At 31.6% G+C, this 18,533-nt stretch overlaps 2 protein-coding genes across 2 annotated transcripts; both read left to right on the top strand.

Annotated features, from left to right (window-relative positions):
* The first annotated feature begins 7,962 nt into the window (after window positions 1–7,962).
* Window positions 7,963–8,427, top strand: LOC122597573. Its single transcript, XM_043770150.1, has one exon. It carries the CDS (start codon window positions 7,963–7,965, stop codon window positions 8,425–8,427), a length of 465 nt encoding a protein of 154 aa, XP_043626085.1.
* A 558-nt stretch (window positions 8,428–8,985) lies between these two features.
* LOC122598634 lies at window positions 8,986–9,980 on the top strand. The gene is made up of 2 exons (XM_043771219.1): window positions 8,986–9,307; window positions 9,401–9,980. The coding sequence occupies exons 1-2, from the start codon at window positions 9,019–9,021 to the stop codon at window positions 9,922–9,924; spliced, it is 813 nt and encodes a 270-aa protein (XP_043627154.1). The 5' UTR covers window positions 8,986–9,018; the 3' UTR covers window positions 9,925–9,980.
* The last annotated feature ends 8,553 nt before the right edge of the window (window positions 9,981–18,533 follow it).

The following is an 18,533-nucleotide window of genomic DNA, read 5'->3' as shown; positions in this document are numbered from 1 at the left end:
AGCTACCAAATGAACGTATTCCGAATTAACTTTCCACTCATAACGTAAAGATATAATTCTACATACACCCAACATTTTGTATTACACGTGGAAATATTTAACTATACGTATTTTGAAATCTATTTCACCAACCGTCGTCGTAAATCATGTTGTGTAGGCACTTTGAATTTGATATGTTGTTTCATTTCAGTCTTATATATGATTGCGGTCCTCAATCCAGGTTGCACATTTCAGTTTCTAGTTATTTGGTTCGGGCCACAACTAGCTCGGTCCGGATTTCAGTCTTATAATGTATATTTTGAGTATTAAGACGGTACATGATAATAAATGCTTACTTTTTTTTACTAATATCTTGTAGCATCTAACTAATTAAGTTATATACTTTCATGTGTAAACAGAGGATTATATGTGTACCAATATTAAAAAAATTACAATAAGATAGAAGATTTTCTAAATATTTTATGAGAAACAAACAAAAAATATACTTATTGTTTTTAGAAAACTCTAATGATGAGGTCGCTTTAGTTATGAAAAATAATGAAGTATATAGAAAATAATTCCGGTGATGTATAAAAGCATAATGTATTTATTTTCACTTAATTTGTGATATATATATATGCCTCTAATATCTTAATCTAAAATATATATTGATCGAGTAGGTGCGAGGAACTGAGGAACACATGCTAAACGGCGAGTTAAACTTTTTGCAAGCTGCTGAGATGTCATCCCTGACAAGTGTTAGTGGGCCCACGTTGTCCGTATATGGATCTACTTGGGTTGGATATATGTACATACCCATGTTCTGTTCTATTCAAATACTTCATCAATAATAACATACAAATCATAAACTCTAACACAAATTTTGATCAGTAATTTATTATTTTATCATATGCTATAATATTTTAGGAATTTTTTTTCAAATTGGTGTAGTAGAAAAACTTATTTACCAAATTGGTATGGTTTCAAAAATATTTACCATTTTAGTACAAAACCTAATTAAACATTATATTTATAATATATAAAAACAAGAAAAAGGATTAGTTATCATATGTTTTTCCATTATCATGTTCCTGTATTGAGCGGACAATAATAACGATAAAGTTGATCTCTAAATCTAATATAAGACGTTAAATATGATGATGGGTTGATGACACATAAACCTAAAATATAGCAAAAAAAATCAAATCAAATTTATGGATTTTCAACTTAAGCATATTAACTCATCTTTCGTTTATATAATGCCATAAAAGGATGAATTTAAATAATAAATGTACTTGCTAAGCATAGTACTTGTACCACAAAGTGATGAAAAAATCTAAGCATGTAAAAAGTATTAAAGGTTAGTTTGCTTATATTGAGCAGATTCAAGATGAAAATTAAGAAAAAATAAATTCCATATAAATATATAGAGAAAAATAATTAATTTGTAATAACAATACATACCAAGATTCAAAACTATGACAGCTTAGGGAAGTTAATTTAAAAATACTTTTTACTTGATTAAAAATGATAGTCCTCATTCAATGTTGTGATATATTAGTACTTTGATTTGATGATGTTTCAATATACTTTGTACTTGAAATCATATGAGGGATATGAGAAATTTTATTAAGTTTTAAATATTAAATTGAAAAAAGGAACGTAAATGTTATCTAAAAAGAAAATCTAGGTCAGCAATTTTTCATCCAAAGGTTGTAACTTTTTTAGAAATAAATTTAAGTGGTTGTTTAATAGTTATTGGGAGATATAATGTAATATTTTTCAAACCATACCAATTTGGTAAATAAGTTTTCCCATTACACCTATTTGGAAAAAAAAACTCATATTTTAGAGTCATTATATAAATTAGTGATACCTAATTATTTAATTAATAAAATATATAAAATAAATATCAAGTGTTATATTATAATTGTAATACACTGTTTGGTGAGAGGTTTTTAGGGGGTTTTAGAAGCTTAAAATCCCAAAGTTTTTAAATATAATTCATTTCCAAAATAATAACTCTGTATGGACATGCATTTAAATTTAAAAACCCCAATCCTGAAAACTCTTAAAAGCCTCGAAAAATATTTAAAATAAAAGCTTGTGTAACAAAGGTTGAAATAGAAAACCCAACTCCTAACCTCATTTTCAAGCTTCAGCTCCAAGCTCCTAATCATAGTCCCAACTTAAAGCTATTGTGCCAAACATACCAATAACAACAAAAAAGCAAATAAACAAAAAATTTACTCGTACAATACTTTCATGCACCGATTAAGACTTTTATTGATTGTAAGAACAAGATTTTTATTGATTGTATTTTATCTATACTACCTTCATGGTTGCAAATATCAGTTATATCGGTCGATATATCGGTGATATACCGGATATCGGCCTTTAACTGATACGAAATATGGGTTATCGGTTGAACTTATCGTTTTGATCAAAAGTCGGTCAATATCGGTCAAAAAAAGTTTGACTTAAAAAAAAAACACGGGTTAAAACCAAAAAATAGGGTTTCTGACGTTAAGATTAAAAGGTATGTAAAATTTGCTTCGTAACATAGCAATTAAGATTGAAAGGTATGAAAACTTATGTAAAAATGTATATATTGTTAGTATATATATATTAGATAAATTCATTTACAAATTAGGGTATCCGATATTATCCCAGATATATCCCCGATATATCGCATATCGGGGGTTGACCGATACAATACCGAAAGCGATATTTACAACCTTGACTACCTTATAAAACAAAGTGGCACCACCGCTTTAAAATTTTAATAACCTGATATGTCTAATACATTCTTATTTCCATTTTATACACTGGGACTAAAATAGCCTTACAAAAAATTCAAACTCTATTTCTTCCTCACACACAAATACATATCAAAAATCTTAACTCATCGTTCGTCCCCTCCCCTTCCCTTCCTCCGCTTCACATCTCACCTCGAGCGTTATCTATTTTTGCTGCTGCAATGTGCAGACACCCATCTAGTTCATGATCACAATCATAAGTAATTCTATCTATACTATTATATATATATATATATTTATAAAGATGTTAGATGAAGAGATTTGTCTAAAATATCATAATGATTAAGTTACACTATTGGTCGTTGATCTTTTAAAATATCTTCATTAACCTTTTATATTATTTCTTTTACATTAATAATCTACATCACTCGACACCGTCTCCACCACCAATAGTCCCCTGCCACCACACCGTTGCTGTCAGGATTACCGTCGCATTGCGCAGATACCATGCTAGTATAGTAGTAAGATGAACTACAACTATTTTTTTCCCCAAAGGAAGTTACATTGTTTAAAGTATTTTTATTAAGTTTCTATATAACAAAATGGATATATACTTCGTATTACATTTTTCATAACTAAAGCTCTTGTATATAATTTCAAACAAAAGTAATTAGATATATATATAGATATAGAATAAAGTAGCGATCGAGAGGAGCTGGAAAGAAGGTAGGGTACTATGAAGAGAGTTTTTGTTATATTATTATTATACCGATATTCTTCTTGGGATTGGAGGTAAAAATATGACTTCCTTTTCCTATATATACTAACCCGGCCTCTCCTCTTCTTCACACACTACTCCACACATACACTGCCTTGCTTCCCCACTTACTTAGTGTAAAATTTAAACAACAATTACGTACCCTCGCTAGCAGCTAGCTAGCTAATTCATTAGGCTTTTGCGCTAGAGATAGAATATTGATCAAGAATCTTGAAATGACCGATGCAATGGTGCTCTTTCTGTTCTTCCACAGCTTTCTTGAACTGCATGCTTCAATCTAGCTAGCTAGATCGATCTGTTAGATCCATCTTGCTTCAATGTTTGCAGTTCAATAAAGCTGTGGGAAGATAGAAAAAGGATCAACCAAATCACATAAAAAAGATCGATATATTCCTAGATCTACTCTTAAGTTGCAAGGTACGTAATTTATAATTTACCTCTAGTAATTACTGATTAGTTCTTATATGGATTAATTATATGTCATTAGGGCTCTTGATTTCCTAATTTGTTTCTCTTAATATCGAATTAAGATGTACTCTATTAATATCGTACAAAAATAATTCATCCATAATGTTATATTCTGGTAGAATCTGCATATGTAGATGTTTGATACATTTATCTTTACATGGCCGTCCCTGCGCATATGTCATTACATGAGAATTGTTTTTTTAATTTTGTAAAATTAAGAAATATATATTGATATATATATATATAGTAAATGTAGATCACAATTAAGTTTAAATATTTTGTTTGTGTATTTGTACGTCTTAAGTCTTGCAGTTGCAGCTGGTGTCTAATCGATTAAATTCAAAGGAATATGAATTCAAGATATTTGAACCGATTAATCGTGTTGTGAATTTCACCATCAAACCTTTTCTTGGTCCCTTTAGTATTTTGGGTGTTTGATCGATTACCTTGGCATCAAATCGGTTTTGATCTATTTTTCATGGCATAGATGTTTAACACATGTTTAGCTACTTGTGTTTACAATTGACGACATAATTTGGGATTCAAGCAGAGAAAAGGGCATATATGTAGCAATTCGAAAACTAAAAGGTATAGAATATTGGTCCAAAATTACTCCACATGCATAATGTTTTCCCTGTAATTAACAGTATGAATTCAGTATTTAGCTTAGTTTTTGATTAAATTAGACAATTACTACGTGTATGATCAAGTTATAAAGCTTACCGCTTTGATTACATACATAAAATGCGTATGTGTTCCAATCTTATAAGTTGGATATAGATACATTATATATGATGCATATATATATAAACATAGGGAAACAATCAAATAAAAACAGCCTTAAAATAAGAACGGTGATGACACTTAAAAAACATCATTTTGATACATTAAAAGTCCATAAAACTAACATAGTGCATAACTAATTATTACGAGCATTATTTAAGTGTTTAACAATACATTGGCCTGTCAAAATAAAAAAAATCATGTTTTTTTTCATCCATTTTAGATGCATATTCTTCAAAATTATACATTCACAAAAAATATGATTTTTTCAATTTTGACGGATCAATGTGTTGTTAAACACTTAAATAATGATAATTAGTTATTCACTATGTTAGTTTTATGGACTTTTAATGCATCAAAATGATGTTTTTTAAGTGTTATCACCGGAGTGTTACCCTATAAACCTATATATATATATATATATATATATATGATATATCTGCAACTACTCGATCTACAAAAAGTTAACACCAAAATCCTTTTTTTAGCCAATTGATTTTTCGAAAAGGTTTATAAAAGTAAAATTTGCCAAAATTGGTAAATTGGATATTATATCAATTTTATGTTCAAAATTGTAAAAAAGTGAGATCACATGAGATTTGATTAGGGTTTTCACCATGATATATTGTTTAGAAAGGAGCGCCAACCAAAATGTCAGCCTTTGTAACGTTGGTTTTCTCCTTAGAACATCAAATCTCCTTTTATTATTTTCTTGAATATATATACCGGAGGGTACCGCATAACGCGGCGATAGTGGTGCTAGCGGATGGTGGCGGCAATGGCAGTGGCTGTAGCGGGTGGTGGCGACGGTGACTGTGAGAGTATGGTTGTAAATGTAAATAATTATGGGTATTATAGATATATATGGTTGAAAGTGTAATTAATTAATTTCATATATAAGTTGCAACACTTGAAGTGTTAATAGTACACATAGATTTTAGCCAATTGCATATATTTGTGCCTTGTTTTACTTAGTATCATCAAAATTTACGTTTATCGGCCATACAATACAAAATTCCAAACAAATACGTGATTCTTTCAAGAAGAAGGTTATGGTTTCAAGTCACTTGTCCTTGGATGGTAGTGCTTTTTATTATTCTTGGGATCAAGAAGATCTACATAGAATTATTGTTTAGTGCATATACTTTAACTCACGAGGGGTGCAAACTCCATATATTTTGTTGTAATGTTGGTTTAAAGTTAAACATATGTGATTAAATTAAAGTATATTGGAGGCCACTTTCAGTTCAATCACCCATTACCCATATACGTCAAAAAGATGAATATTATTATAGGAAATATTTAAATCCGCTATTGTTGCGGCAACAATCTAAGATCAAGAAAAAAAAAACGTCTTTTCTTTTGCATTTAAACTCATATTAATTGTTTGTACTCGTATATTGTTTTCTCATGTAAGAAATTTCAAATGTAACCAATATATGTTGTTTAGCTTTGCATATATATTACTCGTAATAATTATTTTGTGAAATAAACGAAAGCTTGTGATTATGATTTTGAGTATATGGACATAAAGATAAAGATAGAAATATAGAGAAATGAGATTGGACACCATTTACTTTGGTTGTGTGTTTTGAATGACAAGAAAGTCTTTAATTTGTTTGCTTTATCTAAATTAAAATAAAAATGATTTATATATTTTCAGGGAAAAAGAAGCTTATTTGGACCATTGAAGAAAGTTAGAGTTGATATATGGTTGTCTCTCATACTATTATGTCTTTTTGTCCATGACATGAAATGTTGGCCCAAAGTACTAGCCATTGGTTCACATTTTTGGCCATTTGCAAACCATGTACGTTTTTGATACTTTACTTTTACAAATTTATAAAAAATTACACCAATCAACGTACGTGGTGCATCTTGAAAATGAAGTGATCTAAATTCTCATCTTAAACAATATATACTTTTGTACCACGGAGTAAAATTGTAATTTGTTGGCGTTAAAAATATTTCTTTTTCTCAAAATAGACCAACCGAATTTGACACAAGTCTATATTCACACAATAACACACATGCACAGACTACCCGACAATACTTGAAACGAGTGGTGATGGGAAGTTTGAGCCACTTGGAATAATTGAATTAAATTTGGTTTTATAGTTTGTCTCGAACTCAATTATTTTTGATTTTTTTCGAAAAATTAAATTAAATTAAATAATTTATATTTCTTGAAATCTTCCATTTTTTCAAGAAATTGTGCTGATTTCCACCGTATTCTGACCATCTTTTGACTCCAACTTGTTTCATTAACTTCGAAAAGGCCCGGTAGAAACAAACCTTTGAAAAGTACAACTACAAATTATAACAAAAATGAAAAACCTTTATTTTGAAATAAGCAAGATGCATGGAAAATAATATTTTCAGACAAGATTAGGATAGAAACATATGCTCGTATCCATCAATTAATGGGAAGTGATATATATCTACAACATATTTTGGCCAATTAATTTATCTAGCAAAGCATATATTTTCGTGTTTCTATCTCTTTACTACTCAAAACTTACGAACCCAACAAAATTTACTGCTTTATCCGACTCAAATTAAGTAAATAAAATACCAATAAACAACTGATGCACGATTTTATATAAGTCACGTTCGACCAATAGGATGTCGTCTTTTTTCTTAACAATGTTTTGATTGATTAAAACTTAACAATAAATATTTTGATACAACAATAATTATTATATGAACAGTTATTTTAAAGCTAAAAGGCTAAGCACCCTTTTAAAACTTAATCTTCATTTATCTTCCATTGTTTTCTCCCCAAACTCTAGGTTGCATAAAATAGAGGCTTAATTATAACTATGTGTGTCATTAGTTTAGTGGTTAGAGAATTTTCCATTGGAATTAGACTAAACGGAGTGGCACCCATTTCGGCCGACCCTCGCCCCTTTCCGCCCGACGTCGCCCCCCACACCACCCCCGTCCACCGACTTCTCTTTTGCCCGACTCACCCACCTCGCCCGACTCCTCTTTGACCATTCCGAAAATCAATGCCTTTTCCTCTTTCCCATGCCATTAACGGCTCCTTTTCCTTTTTTTTTTCTTCCACCTCCTATAAATAACTTCATCTTCTACACCCTTTACATATACATATACATATATACAAATATAAAACACCATCACACACATAAATCTTCTTCCATTTTTACATAGACATATACATATATTACGGATATGAATCCTCCATCACCCTCTTCATCCGATGATTCAATCGATCTCGACGACGCTATTCTTAGTACCGTTGCTTTGACGGTTACTACTATGATTCAAGCCGCGGAAGACGAGGAGGACGAGGAAGACCAACTTTCGCCTAGAAGAAGAACGGTTCTGGAACGTCGACGTGAGGAGGCATACGCGCGATTGGTCTGCCTTTACTTTGCTGAGCGACCCGTATTTGGCGCGAGGGATTTTAGACGACGCTATCGTATGAGCAAGCGGCTATTTTTGAGAATTACAAATGACTTGGAAGAAAGGTATCCATATTTTCAACAAAGAATGGATGCTCGTGGGAAGCTGGGTTTCATGCCGATACACAAGACTACCTCCGCGCTTCGTCAATTAGCATATGGGTGTAGCGTCGACTTGTTTGACGAGCATTTGGAGATGTCGGCTAGGACTTCCCGGGAGTCGCTGATATAGTTTTGTAAAGGTACATTTTATATATAGTTATATATTATTTAGTTACGTACATTTTAAATTAATTTTACATACGTACATAATATTTAGTTACATTTTATATAGTTACGTACATAATATTTAGTTATATATTAAATAGTTACGTACATATTATATAGTTACGTACATAATATTTAGTTACATTTTATATAGTTACGTACATAATATTTAGTTATATATTAAATAGTTACGTACATATTATATAGTTACGTACATAATATTTAGTTACATTTTATATAGTTACGTACATAATATTTAGTTATATATTAAATAGTTACGTACATATTATATAGTTACGTACATAATATTTAGTAATATATTATATAGTTACGTACATAATATTTAGTTATATATTAAATAGTTACGTACATAATATTTAGTAATATATTATATAGTTACGTACATAATATTTAGTTATATATTAAATAGTCACGTACATATTATATAGTTACGTATATAATATTTAGTTATATTAATTCATTTACGTATTTATAAATAATTTAAATAGGTATAAATGAAATGTATGGACTGACATACCTACGGAGACCTACATCTATGGATCTTGAACGAATACACGATGTGCATGAGCAGCTTCATGATTTCCCTGGTATGATCGGTAGTATTGATTGCATGCACTGGCCATGGGAGATGTGTCCAACCGCATGGCGCGGTTCGCACACCAGAGGGGATGTTGGTAGACCATCATTGATGCTTCAAGCGGTTGCGTCTACTGACTTGTGGATTTGGAATGCATATTTTGGTCAGCAGGGGTCCAACAATGACATCAACGTGTTTGAGGCGTCCCCAGTCTTGGAAGAAATTATATCTGGCTTGGCACCTACAGGTTAATTACGTACTTAACGTTTAAGTATATAATATGTAGTAATATATTATATATGCTTTTGTTAACTAATATTAGCTTTTGTTTAATTTACAGTGGGTTTTTATGCAAACAACAACTACTACAAAGCCGGATACTACTTGACAGATGACATCTACCCTGAGTATTCCACTTTTGTGAAGACTTTTACTGACCAGATTGATGAAAAGAGAAAATACTTTAAGAAAAAACAAGAATCGGCGCGAAAGAATATCGAGAGAGCATTCGGGGTTCTTAAAAAGCGTTGGAAAGTTATTAGTTTTCCCTCACAGTTTTGGGACAAGCAGATGATGCATGACGTGATATACGCGTGTATCACTCTACACAACATGATATTGGAGGATGAAGATAAAGCTTTTTGTCAAGATTTCAACGATGAAGACCCGACACTAGACCCGGCGTATTGGGAACAACAAACTCCAATGGAGCAATGGATCGCGAATTCACAAGCCGTACGAAATAGCCAAACCCACAACATGCTCTTAGCGGATTTGGTAGATCATCTTTGGGAAAACAAGAGGGGAAATCATCCACCATACGTGCTACTGGAAGTCGATAACTACTTTAGCGATGATAATTAGTTATTAGTTATTTATTTGTGTTTGTGTATCGAATAATTTTTTTTTTATGTGTTTGATGTGTGGTTTTTATATTTTAGTTTGTATGTGTTGGATTTTAATTTTAATGGTTAGTATTTTATTTTACTATTTATAGAAATTTTGTTATTTTAAAAATAATATGAAAATCATAAAAAATTAAAACAAAAAAAAAAATCAATCATTAAAATCAATCATTGAAAGTGCCACATGGCACAAGTCGCCCCTTACTTAAAACCCACCCATTTACACCCTTTTTGAGAGGCAACTCTTTTTATCCTCCATACCACATGGCACAAGTCGCCCCCTCCTTCCCACGACACCACTCCTCTTAGTCTTAGTACTTTAAATTGTAAACATTTTTACATGAATTATTATAGTATCTATATGTAACTTCAATATCGTGTATTGTATGTAATCAACTTTTAAATATTGTGCATTGTATGTATCCGGGTATATGTAATAACCATATATGCTGACACTTGTAAGTTCTTGATTGGTCGATACATACAATGTACTCCGTATGTGATTTATAAGTTCATTACGCACAATGCACATAATTGAAGTTTGATACACGTTATGACAATTCGTGTAAAAGTGTCACATATTAACGTACTAATCCCTTTTCTATTTTGTAGTTTCTTCCTAGAGAGTCATGGGTTCGAATTCTGCCACATGAAAAAGCGGTGAAGGAGTCTTAGCAACGCTATACTCATCTACACATGGAAGAGCAAACCCTTTAGGGTGTTGTTAGATTTGAACCGGACGTAGGCACACCAAAAAATTATAAAACAACCAACTAGCCGTTGGTTTTATATTTTGAGTTGAAAAATGTTTTTCTTTATAATGCAGCAGCTAACTCAAAAACGGGCCCCGCAATACACCAAAATGCACGTCTATAGTTGGAACAAACGGTTGGATGCGAGCTAAGATGTGGGGCGTGCTATTAGCGTCCTCTCCGGCCTTGGCGTCGGACGCGGGGAGAAAGTCTCTATAAGGACTAACCTAATGTATGGGTTATGTTATTACGCAGAATAATTATAAGAATACATATAAAAGAGTAATGGAGGGAGCCCTATCCCCGTACCACAATTATATACTCATTGACTCACCCCGTATGAGCCATATGATGCCGATACAGTATCTCCATCCTAATCTCCACATGATCTGGGCAATCCGAATGATTGAACCCGCGTATTTAAACTTAACATGTGAGGATAGATCACTTATTGGTAACGGGTACCTTAAAGGATTATTTTTGTTTCAAGCGGGAATCGAACCTGAGACCTTAAGGTCACCAAGTATTTTCCTTATCACTAGGGTAACTCCTTGTTGGTATAAGAATACATATATTTTTACATTCTATATTAGCTATTGAAAATATTTGAGATTGATGCCTTGTAAAACCCCTTTAAAGACTATAAGTTATTTTAATTTTTATTAAAGTTTCACTTCATAAAGTATTTACACTTTGAATTGGAAATTTAAACTTAAAATATATACAAATCCATTCTTTTAATTGGTTTTTGAGACTATAACCATTCAGTGTCTTTTCTATAAATAATCTGTTCACTAAAAACGAATATCCTTTTTAAAATTTATATTCATTTTACTGACAAACCTGACCAACAAGTCTAACACCCGTTGTTTTTACCACTTAAGTTTTATTCGAAATGAAAAGCCGAGTTAATGTTTTTACTTCTTAAATCTTAAATTAAATTAGAGCTGATAATATTTGGCCGTTCATAACACACAAATCCATAAACTCATTTGATATATTTAACATGAGGATGATCCGTTAATAACACACAAATCCATAAACTCATTTGATATATTTAACATGAGGGTGATATATGAGTTGGTGGTTGCAGTGACGAAGCTTGAAAATTTTCAACAGGGAGTCGGGATCTAATTTTTTTTTCCCTAACACTATTTTTTTTAAAATGGAAGGTCGAAACCGAGTATATCAATTTTTTTTACACGAAAACCATATACACCTACATCGCATAAAAAAATTCAGGGGTCGGGTGTTGGTTTCAACCCTATATAGTTGCGCCCTTGGGTGGTTGGTTTCAACCCTATATAGTTGCGCCCTTGGGTGGTTGGTTTCATGTCAAACATATCATACGTACCACAAACTCATAAACCTATTTGATATTTTACTTGAAACTAATAGATGGGTTAAATGGTTAATAGATTGAATGAATTTATAGATGGTAAAACATGCCACAATTACGTTGTACGAGTATTGCTCTCTTCATTTGCTTTAGTCTACGCGGATACGCCAACCCCCATAACTTTCATCTAAAGTTGGGCCAATGCTATTCTTTTTTCTCGGGCCCAACAGACCCACATCCAGCCAAACCCATCGGACGTTGTTAAATGATCAGGTTAGGTAACCCCCTAGGTCCCTACTATCATTTTATTTGTCACTTAGTAAAACAATAGCGAAAGTATCAAATTATCATACATAATGATACATCATGATGATTTAAAAGTATCTATCTAATTAGAAATCTATATAACTCAAAGACCATCTGCTGTTGTTTCAACATTACCATCTATACGTACATGGTTACAGACGCGGGTTAGAGTTTTGTGGCTAACAAGCTTCTGATAGGTATGAGTGTTCAAAATTATCCGAATCCGTTATCCGAAAATCCGATTTTATCCGAAAAGTTATTCCATTAATGAAGTTTAGAACTTTGATAATAGCCAGTGATCGATAATTGTATAATCAAATTTAAAAGAATAATTCATTTAATTAATTGAATGTCGTGTTAATCTTTTGCTTGTAAATTAATTTGATTTATATTAGGCCTGGCTAACACTATAACTATACCCATTATCATGTACTATTGATCTATATTTTCAGCAATCAATTCACTTTAATGTCAACTATCGTCAGTGTTGCGCATCGACGGTCTCAACATAGTTTCTCCAAGGTACCTACATACATGCTTGTTGATCAGAGACACATGATGTATAACAATCAACACATATCCGGATGCATTTAGCAAGGTAACAATTAGACGATTATTCGTAATTAACAAAGGCTTTAAGGTTATTATAAACGTATGAACAAGTTATAACATATTTTAGTTGGTATTAAATATATTTAAATTCAAATAAATAGATAAAAAAAAAAAAAGAAAAGAAAGAAAAGAAAAGGGGAACTTGATATCGTTGCTTTCCTCACATATTCAAGTAGTCAAGTACACGTTTATAAATACGATGGAATCTAAGTTTTGTACTCCCTCGATGTCATAATAATCCATCATTCATGGCTCAGACTCAGTTAATAATACATACCTAATACCTCTCATTATTCATCTATCAAACACCTACCAAATTGCATGGAAATGATAAATCTTTTTAAAATTATTTTTAACTATATGATCATAACAAGGATTAGATTAGAAGAGTTATAAAATAAATGAATTACACTTGTCATGATTTATTAACCGAATAACATAAATGGGTTACTTGACAACCCGATTTGAGTGACAAAATTAATTTTTATGTTTAATAAAACAACTTATTATATTGTACTCATTAAGCAGCGGAAACATGTTAATTAACTATTAAATCAAATTTAATATTTCTTGCCAAAGATACAATGCATGCAATATAAGTAAACTAAATAAATACAAAATAAACTCGTTATGAGAGAAGAGATTCCTCAATGAGATAGAAGATTTTGTGGAAACAAGATTCCAAGTGTAAAAATCCTCCAAGAGTGCATATACAAACAAAGCCTCAACCAAGGATCTGCTAGACATCATTAAGCTTACGATTACAACCAACCGAAACCCTTACAATTCTACCTAGAGGAATTTGAGCTAGTAGAAGTCGAAATCTTTAATCCATATGGTTATCGAATTCGACACACGCACTAAAACACAAAAGGGAAAGAAACCTTTGTCCAAACTAATTTAGAGCTTAATTAAAACCCTAAATAATTAGACCTAAAATGGTTTGAGTTTTTGTTTCTTTTGGAATGTTTGGTTTCTCTTTCACACACACACACAAAAGGATTAAGAAGATTTCCACCTTTATGTGTGTGTGTTAGGGATTTGTAAATGAATGAATTAATTAAGGATTTATTAAGATATTTATAAGGATCCCAGTTAGATTAAGAAACTAAAAACATAAAAATCCCTCCCTAAATTTGCCCCTCCCTCCCTTGGAGGGTCCAAGAACCGCTCTTAGGGCTTTGGTGGGACGGATCCGGCTTTCCTTATTAACTAATCACATATTAATTAACTTGGACTATTAACTAATTAATTATCCAACCCGTTAACTAACTTTAATTAATAAGTCATTTATCCAATCATTTAAAACTAACTTTAATCGACGTATGTAAATGACAGTTGTCGGTTTATCCATTTATCTTTATTAAGCCCATTCTAATTTATAAACGGATAATTTGATTAACTGGCTTAATTAAATGCGTAAATAATCAAATATTATTCCGTAACTTTATGGTTAACCATTATAGATGTTCTATTGTGTATGACCCTACGGGCTAAAAAATCCGAAGACATATAGTTAGTCGGGTTTACGAAATTTCACACAATTTCAAAACACTTACAACATTATCCACGGTTGGTTTTTTAATATATTGTCGCAACGCGTGAATACTCATCTAATAATCTAACGTACATATGTGGTCATGTCGGACCACCGTTAGCAGTCGTACAGCAGGGAGACTGATTAAAACTTACAAGTAAAGTAAATGGGAAATGAATTATGGGCATTGGGGGAATCTTGTCTGCAAGAGAGCACCCCACCAGAAGGCCTATCAGACTTTTGATTGAATGCTCAGAATTTCAAGAGATGAAGAAAGAAACAAAAAGATCAATCTCGTATAATTCAGATCATTCATTTTTACATTCACTCCCACTCACTTCCCAATAATCCAAAAGATTCGATCGCTTTTTTATTTACATACATCGTCATGCATGGGATACTTTCTTTTTACATCCATACTTACTTTACTTTCCATAAATAACCACAAGCCTATATTGCTTACAAATCTTCAAATAATGCATACGCAACACACGTCAACCAAGTATATTCAAATTGAAATGTAACACATGCAGGTTAATTACTTGAGTATCAGATATTATAAATGACGGATCAACTATTAATTGGTTTGTGTTAAACAAAATTTGCCAAAAAAAAAAACCTGTAACGTATTGCAAAAGTCCCATGGATTTAGTAAAGCATGTACTACTTATTATTATTATTATTTTTTTTATGTAATTCTCTACATAATAATTAGATGCGAAATCTTTAAAGTAACATAAAATAAAATTACTATACAAGTTTTTGGGCATATTGATGAGTATGACCAAAATCAAATTGGTACCTACTTAAAAGTTCTTTAATTTGATGTTGTGTTGATGTGAGTAATCGCTAGTATTTTATAACCACTAACCAATAATTATCTGGAGATATGCATACATTACCATAATAAAATGCAATTATATATGTATGTTAAGCCTAAAATACTTCATAAGAGAATGTTTGGAACTTAAACAAGTTGATTATGTCACATATATAAATTGACTTTAGAATATACATGCAATTCTAAAATTGACTATGAAATTAAATTGAGATTGCTTAACGAATTGAAAATGCTTTGCTTGCTCTAAACATTATTAACGCCTATATATTTTCGTATTCTATTTTGTGATTATATCATGAAAATTGATAGTAAAAGAAGACTACAATACAATCAGAAGAAAATGAAGCAAGACAAATGGAATAACCTACCTTTGCCACGACCCGACATCATAATTAGCAACAAAACAATTAAAGAACTGGCTGGAATCGTTGTTCTCGTAGAATTGTCATATTTTCCCACAAATTTCTTGAACTTCGTTAATTCATCAGATCAAGTTCTCAAAACAAAAGATCTTGATAGATCGATGAAACGCGAATGACAGAAGTTCAAGAAAGCTGTGGAAAAACATGACTCTCGAGACTCATGTGATCAAACTCGGCGCTATCTTCATATTGGTCTCCCCTTCAAGCTAGCTAGATCTCTTTCTCTATGTACCTCACCATTACAAAAAGTGTGAATATAACCAACAAAAGACACTCAATGTGTGTGTGTGTTTGTGTGGGAGTGAACCCATACTCATTATTATGGACCACACTAGCTATATGACACTGAATGTATGTATGTATGTATGTATACGATCGTACAGTAAAGGGGATGTGGGGGCATTGGACACCCGGCCATTGGCTGGATTTTACCCACATACAGCCAACTTTACTAGTAAGCGCGCAGTTGGCCTATCTTAATTCCTACTGTTTTTTTTTTCCCTTTCCTTTTTTTATCTCCCCATTTGGCTATCTTAATTCCTAGCTTAAAAAAAAAAGTATTTGATTGTATAAATTATCTACATTTATACAACTAATCTTGTACCCGCACGATGCGGCGGGACATAAGAAAAAAAAACACTGGTTAAGTAGCGGTACCGTGCTATTACATGAATGTATGATTCAACTCAAGTGTTTCTTAGTCCGGTAGAAAGTGTAAACTGCCGTTGTTGTTTTAGAGTGAGCGTAATTATGTTGATCGATTATTAAATTCAATAATGCATGTGTGTTTTTTGGTATATTATGTGAGCAACTTTAGGGAAGGGACACGCGTAAGGTTTTTTTAAGGGTATTTTTGGAATTTCAGGGATAAAACTTTGATGGTAGTATAGATTAAAAGGGTAAACTAGAAATTTTAAAGATAGAGTGTTAAATTTTAAAGGGGTAGTTTGTTTATATAGATAGTATAGAATAATTGAAGACACTTTCATAAAACGTAGAATTAATTAATCTTCTTCTTTTAACAGCTAGCATAAAGAATATAATTTTGTAAACTAAAGTAGCTAGGTAGCTAGTAAGTAAGGTCGTTTATACAAAGAGGCAAATGGCCGGATAATAGCTATAGAGCCTAGCGCTAGAGGGTGTTATTATAAATCAAATCATTTATGACTAATCATTTATAACTGACGACTATTTAATTGGAGTGCCAACGCAATAACTGTATCGCTGGCCTTGTTAAACATAGCTGATGGGGGCTAGACTTAGTTTGTTAAGACATGAATGAACATATCATATTATTATTCATTATGACTATGATGCATAATTAAATAAGTATAACTTTAAGCAAAAATTAATGGTCAAATGAATTAAACTCTGGTGTACGTACATTTTACGAGTAGTAAACATGACAAACACCTTCGATCCAAGTCTTAGGGGTGCTTGGTTTGAATACAGGAATGGCAAGGATAATAAGAAAAGAATACTTTGATTATAGGTTTCATTATAGGGTGGAGTGTTTAATAATTATATATAACAAAATATTAAAAAAAAAAACATATAGCAGCTGAGAAAGGAGAAGAAGGGAGAGAAGAAGAGATAAGGAGGATTGATTACCTTATTCCCCAATTTACTGTATAATGTTTCATTAACCATTTTCATGCATTCAATATCTTTCTTTTGTACAAACAAACACCTTTATTCATTACCTTTCCTTTTCCTTACCCCTAAAATCCCAACCAGGCACCCCCTTAATTTTCTCATTTCTATTCCGAATTTCCTCCAAACGTACTTGTCAAAAATTAAGGTACAATATTGTATGTTTATCCAATAGTATACAATTTAATTATTAAATATTAGAGGAACACAGAAAGGGTACGTTGGAAAATAATACTCCAATATAAAGAAGATCGAAGAAACAAACATGCCGTATATATGCAATCCCATCACATGCAACCATGTGACCAAAAACTGTTTTAATTTAATTAATGGAAATGTAAATATGGGTGTTTATTACTATTATGGTCCTGCAATTCTTTGTGTTTTTTTCCATCATCAATAATCAACCACAAATCTAGCTAGCTAGCTATATGTTATTATTATTATTATTATTATCATTATTATTATTATTATTATTATATACATATTATTATGAATATAATGGCACTTTTATTATACTACTCATACTACATTAGCTAGGAGCCTAGCAACAAGCTAATTATAAAAAAATGGTACTCATTTTGTTTCTTCAACATCTTGCCAAAAAACAAGTTCTTGATGTACGTGTTTAAAAAAATAGTAGTAATAATCTTCATCATCGGCTCACATCAACCCATTGAGATGCACTATATTGATGCAAAAAAGTTTTATACTGTCATCATGTATGAATAACTTTATAATTTGGGACTTGGGTTGTGAAGAAATAAAAACAACATATGGATAGAGCAGTATATTACATGGGCTGGACTGGGCCGTAGCCTTTTGGCAAAAACCCACTATAAATGTTCTAAAAAAGCCAAGGACAAATAAAGTTAGACATGCTTCGAAATTCCTATCATGAATTAGAGAGGCTAAGGATGACCAAATCCCAACTATGGCAACATTACATAAAAGAGGTGTAAGACCCACTTGAAAAAAATTTCTTTCTCCATACTTAGTTATAAAAAGTATGAAAAACTTTATAAATTTAATCACATATAAAAATGTGTAAAATAAAGTTACATTTAAAAGTTGAATAGGTTTTAAAAATCACAACTTTTTCACTT

This window comes from Erigeron canadensis, chromosome 4 (genome assembly GCF_010389155.1).
Source record: "Erigeron canadensis isolate Cc75 chromosome 4, C_canadensis_v1, whole genome shotgun sequence".
Classification (NCBI taxonomy): domain Eukaryota; kingdom Viridiplantae; phylum Streptophyta; class Magnoliopsida; order Asterales; family Asteraceae; genus Erigeron; species Erigeron canadensis.
This window is presented reverse-complemented; position numbering and strand designations above follow the sequence as displayed.

What these genes read in the sequence shown, in the direction of transcription:
- LOC122597573 (XM_043770150.1), top strand. Translation starts at nt 7,963, where the DNA reads ATGAATCCTCCATCACCCTCTTCATCCGATGATTCAATCGATCTCGAC.
- LOC122598634 (XM_043771219.1), top strand. Translation starts at nt 9,019, where the DNA reads ATGGATCTTGAACGAATACACGATGTGCATGAGCAGCTTCATGATTTC. An exon ending in ATCTGGCTTGGCACCTACAG is followed by an intron (nt 9,308 to 9,400) that starts GTTAATTACGTA and finishes TTTAATTTACAG; the next exon opens with TGGGTTTTTATGCAAACAAC.